The 7,910-nt window shown below is 37.4% G+C and overlaps 1 protein-coding gene and 1 non-coding gene across 2 annotated transcripts; one reads left to right on the top strand and one right to left on the bottom strand.

Annotated features, from left to right (window-relative positions):
- Positions 1-1,099: 1,099 nt before the first annotated feature.
- Positions 1,100-1,173, bottom strand: Trnan-guu. The gene has a single exon. It is a non-coding gene; the product is annotated as a tRNA-Asn (tRNA).
- A 3,110-nt stretch (positions 1,174-4,283) lies between these two features.
- LOC106673554 (tRNA-dihydrouridine(20a/20b) synthase [NAD(P)+]-like) lies at positions 4,284-6,874 on the top strand. Its single transcript, XM_014405705.2, has 6 exons — positions 4,284-4,552; positions 4,613-4,734; positions 4,800-4,875; positions 5,977-6,156; positions 6,225-6,433; positions 6,489-6,874. The coding sequence occupies exons 1-6, from the start codon at positions 4,464-4,466 to the stop codon at positions 6,872-6,874; spliced, it is 1,062 nt and encodes a 353-aa protein (XP_014261191.1). The 5' UTR covers positions 4,284-4,463.
- Positions 6,875-7,910: the final 1,036 nt, after the last annotated feature.

Genomic DNA, 7,910 nt, shown 5'->3' with positions numbered 1-7,910 from the left:
AGATACTAAGGCCTTCATCAGTGACGTGACAGTGTCGTGATGGCCCTCGCACTGGTCAGTGTTTCATCCGTGCCTTTGCAGTGGACTTGAGTGGCCAAAATGGCAATGCTTTCAGATGATGAACTTTTGATTATCGCACTGATTTTGGATGAAAAAGAGCAACGACAAGCGGGAAAACGGAAGTGAGTCCATCAAGCATGGATCAAGAGAGGGACAGAAGGAGAATTTGCTACAAAGAATTAGTGGATGATGTAACAAAATTTTGCTAACCTAAGGCTTCAAACTTAAACTTCTTAATTCATTAAGAAAATACGATATAGGGCGAGTGTGAACAAATCCATTCACTTTCCAAGAAGAATATTTTCAAATACGCCGGTGGAACAAAATGCCGGTCACGAAACTGTCACGTCACTGATGTGTGTGAATCGGCCTTAAGACGAAGAGCTTTTTTTCTTAGTCTGTCTTGGACCAAAATTCAGGGCATTGAGGGGTGGAAAAATATGGACCAAAAGGATAATCGAGTTGACAAGGATGAAGAAAAGGAGTATCGGGGATATAATTGAAATGAGGAAATTAAAGAATTTATGTGGGAACCTGGCCTAGAGATGCAAAGAAAAGGAAAATGGAAGCTAATGTCAATTATTTTTATGCAAAGTAGTATTATATTATTTCTAAAATTCAAATTGACAAAATCGTACGTAAAAAAATTTAAAAACGTTTACAAAATGTCATTAAATTTTGGTCAAAGGGACTTTGAAGAAAATGGCAACCCATTTTTCCTATTTGATAAGGTCGAGGTAGTGACCCGTCTCTAAAATCCCTCTTAGAGAGTAATAATAATAATTAAATCAATAATAACTGGAGGGTTTTTAAATTTATTATTACGTAATATTACTTACAAAATGTCAAAATAAAAAGTATAAACCTGAACTGTTTTTGTTTTAAATAAATAAAATGATACGTCGCAAGGTCGTTTTGTTCTTGAGAAAAAAAATAGGCCTGAAAGCTCAACAAACGTGTAGAAAGAAAAGTAGAATATAATGTATAAAATAAAACCAAAACAGGCCAAAAAAAATTTGGTTATGTTAAAAAAAATATTCGCCCCCGGGTGGGCTCGAACCACCAACCTTTCGGTTAACAGCCGAACGCGCTAGCCGATTGCGCCACGGAGGCGACGAGCACGATCGCCAAAAATGAGTATGTCTGGTTACCAGGAGATTTTTCATTATTTTATTTTTATTTCATAATTAAATAATGTCATCAATTTGTGACCCCGGTTTGATGTCAATCTGTATCATTAATGAGTTTTTTTTTATCAACCCAATTATCGCAGTTTAAACCAAAAATCTGGGGCATATGATGACTGTTTGGGCATCATGTTTAAAACTAAAAAATAACATTATTCTGGGACTTAAAATCCCCTTAAATAAACAATTATGGACACAACGTATTTAAAAAGATTCAAACTTGATAGAGCTGTACAGAAGTTTTTTTTTTTAACATTAAACATTTATTCAGTGTAGTTTTGGAGATTGAATACGTCTAGGTTAAGGTATATTTATGTTTAATTGTGATATTTCCTCCTGTGGTCTGCGCAGTGATGAACCTATAATATAGGTATATATAAAATTTATCAGATAGGCAGACCAAGATATCTGTCAAGCTATAGTTTTATCACCCCATAAACCACATGTGAGAATTTCGCAATTTAACATAGCTAGTCAGGTTAAGTTATTAACAAGAAATCACCCAAACTCAACACTGAAGAAGACGGAATGCGAAAAAGCGTATGACTGACAAAATCAGCGAGGACAGACTGTCCAAGATGATAACAAACTATACATTTAAACTTAGTGCTTCATTGCTTCAGGATCTTAGAGTTTCTGGTGCACCACATTCCTAGGTTATTTAATATGATTTGAGATCAACGAATGAATGAAGAAGGGCCCAAGCTTTGGAAAAACTCTGGGCATCTGCTGGAGTGATCGAATCCTCGTTGAACAAAAACAAGAGCTACTGACGTTGCTACTTAGAATCAGTTGTAACGATGCAGCTTGATGATTATGATGATAATGCCAAAACGATGTCGAACAGCGTATTCTTCTTGATGGTTTAATATGCCAGAGTTACACTCTTGGCAAATGATATTCATTGTATTGGATCATACGCAAAGAGATTGTTCGAACACTGATTAACGCAAGCTATCCATCAAAAACAGCACAGGTTGAAAGTAAGATTATGTTCAATTTTGGACCGTACTAAAATGTCAGTTGAGAACAACGAATGAAGCTGATGAAGGGTACAAGCTTTGAAAAGAACCTGTTCATCTGCTGAAGTGATTAAACCCAGGTTGAACAAAATCCATCGGCTGTACTATCAGGAAGAAGCTACTGACGTTGCGAATGAGTATAAATCATTATGTTGTAGCTTGATGATTATGATGATAATGCCAAAACGATGTTGAATAGCGTATTTTTCCTGATGGTTTAATGCAGGTACATCGTATAGGTATACATAGCTCTTAAAGGGCGCAGTATACTATACCCCGAAACTATGCTATAGGTAAACTCTTGGCAAATAATGTTCATGAAAAGAGGTTGTTTAAACACTGATTAACGCAAGCTACCCATCAAGCACAGCACAAGTTGAAAGTAAAAGATTGTGCTCAGTTTTGGACTATACTAAAATGTCAATTGAGAACAACGAATGAAGCTGAAGATGGGTACAAGCTTTGAGAAGTATCTGTTCGTCTACTGGAGTGATCAAATCTACGTTGAACAAAAGCCAAGAGCTACTGACGTTGCTACTTAGAATCGTTATTATGCAGCTTGATGATTATGATGATAATGCCAAAACGTTGTTGAATAGCGTATTCTTGCTGATGGTTTAATATGCCACAGGTACACTCTTGGCAAATAATGTTCATGTTTCTTTTGGATCATACGAACAAAGGTTGTTCGAACACTGATTGACGACACTGATTATTGCCAAAACAATGTCGAACAGCGCATTCTTCCTGATGATTTATTATGCCACAAGTAGACTCTTGGTAAATCGATGGCCAAAGATGTTCATGTATCTGCAAGCAACTTATGAAAAACTACTAGTACCGGTTGAAAGTAAAAGATTGTGCTCACTTTTGGGCCGTACTAAAATGTCCGTTGAGAACGACGAATGAAGCTGAAGAAGGGCTTTGAGAAGAATCTGTTCATCACGTTGAAACAAAGCCACTAAGCTGTACTATTAGGAAGAAGCTGCTGACGTTGTGACTTAGAATGAATCGTTATGATGCACCTTGATGACTATGATGATAATGCCAAAACGATCTCGAACACCGTATTCCTCCTGATGGTTTAATATGCCACAGGTATCTTGGCAAATGATGTTCATGTATCTTCGGATCATTAGAAAAGAGGTTGTTCGAACACGGATTAACGACAAGCTACCCATCAAAAACAGCACAGGCGGAAAGTAAAAGATTATGCACAGTTTTGGACCGTACTACAATTCAGTTGAGAACAACGAATGAAGCTGTAGAAGGACTTTGAGAAGAATCTGTTCGTCTGTTGGAGTGATCAAACCCATATTGAACAAAAGCCAAGAGCTACTGGCCTTCCTGCTTAGAATGAATCGTTAAGTTGCAGCTTGATGATTATGATGGTAATGCCAAAACGGTGCCACAGGTAGACTCTTGGTGAAGCGATGGCCAGAGATGTTCATGTATCTTCAAGCAACTTATCAAAGGTACAGGTTGAAAGTATTAGACTTAGTAGACCGTATTAAAATATCAGTAGAGAACAACGAATGAAACTGAAGAAGAGTCCAAGCTTTGACAAAAATCTGTTCATCTGCTGGAGTGTTTGAACACACGTTGGGCTGACAAAAATGTCATAAACTAGACTAGGCTTGAATTACTATATGCAATTTTGAAACTATGTACGAAGCAGTTTGAACTGCTAAAAGTTTGTGATGTAGAATTGCAATATAGTCTCTCACATTGACTAGTAGACTCTATACTCATGCGTTCCAGCTCCAGCATACTGACTTCCCTCTCAGCTCGCCGTGCACAATTGACCAATTGGTGTTGCACGAACTCACGTGTCAAAAAAACTGGCACTACTTAGTCGAAGAGATGACCTTCACCTATCTATCGAAATTAAGCTAGGTTCTTTTTTTTACACAGTTCATTAACTGTCCATCACTGATTATGATTGGATATTTAAAAATACTTGTTCATTGCTAGCGGTACATGTTGAATGCGTTATGCAATGGATAAGCTAGGACCAATCGATGCCATGTAGTATCGGAAAAAGGTATCGAAAAAACTATGTTCAATGTCGTAATCGCTGCACCAGACCAGACAATTCCCACTTCCCAGTGGTTCACGTAAGCTCGACCAACACCAATTGGTCAATTGTCCCTGTAGACCGTCAACCGTGGTATGTCCTGAGAAGGAAGCTGGTATGTTGGAACGCCGGGGTATTGACGTGGTGGATCTCTTTAGAGAAAAGCCCCTCGTCAATGTTTGCGCCCCGATGGTCAGATACAGCAAGTAAGTCCGTTTCGACTTTGTGTTTTACCTTTTTACACGTCCCTTGTTGAAAAATTGCAGGCTGGAATTCAGGGCCTTGGTGAGGAAGTACGGTTGTGACCTCTGCTTCACGCCCATGATCATCGCGGATTCCTTCGTACAGTCGGACAAAGCGAGACAAAATGAATTTACGACGAACGACGGTAAACCCGTTTGAATAAGGTTTAAGTTGGTTTCTTTTAATTTGAGCGATTTCTTTTCAAGGTAGATGACACTCCTCTCGTGGTACAGTTTGCTGCGAAGAATGTCGATGACTTTGTGTCAGCAGCAGAGCTTGTCTGCCCGTAAGTTGGTTCTTTATAAAATACAAGTACCCTTTATTATAGGACAAAAAATTGCAAGCAACAAATCTGGTTAAATTTACTTTTTGCGGTATATGGGGTGATGACATATGGTCATTTTCAATGAATTTGGCCTACCTATCCTTTATATTCAGAACAATTCTATTCGCCATCTTCAGTATAAGGAAGAGATATGATCAAGGCTGTTACATAGTAGATCGGGTGCTGGTCAACTGAATAAAACAATAGGCACTTTTGCCAAGCTTTCGGAGATCTCCAAAAGCTCGTCAAAAGTGGCTATTGCTTTATTCAATTGTCCAGGACCCGATCGACCTAATTCTATTTTCTTGGTCAATTCGATACTCAACAATGAACAAGACTGGTAAAAATGATGGACAACTATCAAACATGTCTGACAACACAAAACAGGTCAAAAGATTTTTGACTTAACTTCTGTGCCAAGAAGGGTTAAAAAACACAGGATCAAGGTCTTGATCTTATTTTTAAAGAAATAATAAGAGAAAATATTAAAGAAAGCGAATAAAGCTACTTTCCAAACTGTCGGTTGCTGCAACGGTTTAGATGTTGATACAGCGATTCATCACTGTTAGGTAAAAGTCCTGGGTTCAAATCCAGTGGCTCTGAATGTGCACTAAACACTGGCACCCCGAGGGTTGATATGACCTCTGCGATTGTGAACCCCAAGAGGACTATTTTTTGGCAGAAGTTAAACCACCAGATTAGGCCGTCAAGAATGGAAAAAGATGGTTTATCTTTAAAATAATAGTTGCATAAATGGAACAATACTTGGGCCATAAAAGTGTCAGGCAAAAACAGTGAGGATAAGCATAGAAATATGATCAGAAATGATCATGCTACTGTTTTTAATGGCTTTCATCCTTGGGCAGTCATTCTCAGATTTAAAAAAAAGTCCAAGGATTTAGGTTTACTACTGGCATGGCTTAAGGAAAGATCATCTCTTATCTAATACTAATTAAGTTATAACTTGGGCAGAAAGTTCCGGATCCATAATTTCTTATTAAGCTTGTTTGAAAAATAAAATTTGAGTTATACTAAAAAATTTACTTCTTCCTTGTAACAAAGGTTTGCAGATGGTGTTGACCTCAACTGTGGATGTCCTCAGAGATGGGCTATGAGTGATGGATACGGTGCACACCTTCTTTCAAAGCCTCAATTGATAAAAGAAATGATCATGGGCATTAGGAACAAAATATCTAAACCATTTTCTGTCTCTGTGAAAATTAGGATAATGGATGACATTAGGTATGAAAGAGTTCTTGCGGAATTTTGGATTAATGCAATTATGCTTTATTTTCAATTGATCTTTACAGGAAAAGTGTTGAGATGTGTAGAGATTTTGAAGCGGCAGGTGTATCTTTTCTTACAGTTCATGGACGGACTGTTAAACAAAGAGGCGAGACCGTCAATACAAGTGCGATAAAAGATATCGTCGATAGCGTGCATGTACCAGTTATCGGAAACGGTGGTATCAAAAATATGGAAGACGTTAGTAAAATGAAAATCGAGACAAATTGTAACGGTGAGTTCTTCGCTTTTGACATATTTTTGTCATTATAATTTAATTTAATTTACAGGTGTAATGGCTGCCCAAGGGATCCTCCAGAATCCGTCCTTATTTTCCGGCGAATCTGTAACGCCTATTTCGTGTGTACAAGACTGGGTGGACATAGCTTTGCATTCGGATTTGCAGTTTCAAAACTTCCACCACCACCTCGTGTTTATGCTAGAGAAAGTACTACCCAAAGAGATAAGGAGAAGTTTCAATAAGTTCACCACAATCCCAGAGGTCACTAACTGCCTGGTTGAACACTTGAACATAAAAATGGACTGTAATATTAAAAATGACTTCTCCATAGCCAAACTGATTTATAAAGAGAGTGAAAGCTGTGGAAAATATTTTAAAAGTAAAGTCGAAAGTATTGAAAATTTTGAACTCTGTGATTCTTGGTTTTGTACATAATTTTTTTTTTTTACAAAAAAATTGCATTTTTGTGTTTATTTATGTCTAATAAAAAACTTATAAATATTTGAGAGATTTATTTTTTTAAATAAATTGTACATTTTTTTTAAGTTAAGCAAAATAATATAATGGAATGGTTATAATGGAAAAAAAAAAAAAAAAACCGATGACCGTCACAGGGAATACCATCAGACATCACATACACTCTCGAGCAATTTAAGTATTTAAACTTGGAAAAAAAAATCATACCAGATGATGTGTTGTCTGCCAGCAACCACTGTCTGGGGTTTGAACGCAACCTTGGCGTAAGTCTACATTGCCCTATTCTCAGGCTTGTTTCTTCTTTATGTGATATTCTAACAACAGAAAGCCATTGTTTAATTTCTCTTATTTTCCTTTACTAACTTCACATCGTGTTTTCCCAGTGGGGAAGCTGAGCATTCTGAATGTCTTCAGTGAAGGGTAATTAAGCCTCCTTGTCGTCAAGATTTCGATGAATGTCACAATCCTGGCAACCACATGAATATGACTGAGGCATTCTTTGCTCTAATTTCCGTTAGAGGTAGAAGGATTTACTGGATTAAGGGAAAATTGATTCTAAAAGACCAAAAGCCAAATAATCTGTTCAAATGATAAGTTTATGTGCTTAGCGCAGGAAGAGTAAACACCTTCTGGAGTCGATTATAAAGGCAGCTACCACACCAATTGAATTCTTCGAGCTGTCAGTATGAGTCGCCCATATGGCATATGAATGTAATTTTGGAAATTCGCAATTGTATAAAACAATTAATTAAGGTTTTATGGTTGAGATAAAAAAGTCAATGGCACGAGCAGGATTCGAACCCACGATCTTCGGCTAGATATGCCGCTGCTCTATCACTTGAGCTATCGTGACCTTGATCCAGTCGGACGCTAACTTCCCATCTCAACCCCACGTTTTTTTTAAATTTTCTCTTCGCTCGTGCCATTGACTTTTTTATCTCAACCAAAAAACCTTAATTAATTTGTAATATATTAATTGGTCAAGCGGACCATG

Source organism: Cimex lectularius, unplaced genomic scaffold (genome assembly GCF_000648675.2).
Source record: "Cimex lectularius strain Harlan isolate CLEC.00 unplaced genomic scaffold, Clec_2.1 scaffold42, whole genome shotgun sequence".
NCBI lineage: Eukaryota > Metazoa > Arthropoda > Insecta > Hemiptera > Cimicidae > Cimex > Cimex lectularius.
This window is presented reverse-complemented; position numbering and strand designations above follow the sequence as displayed.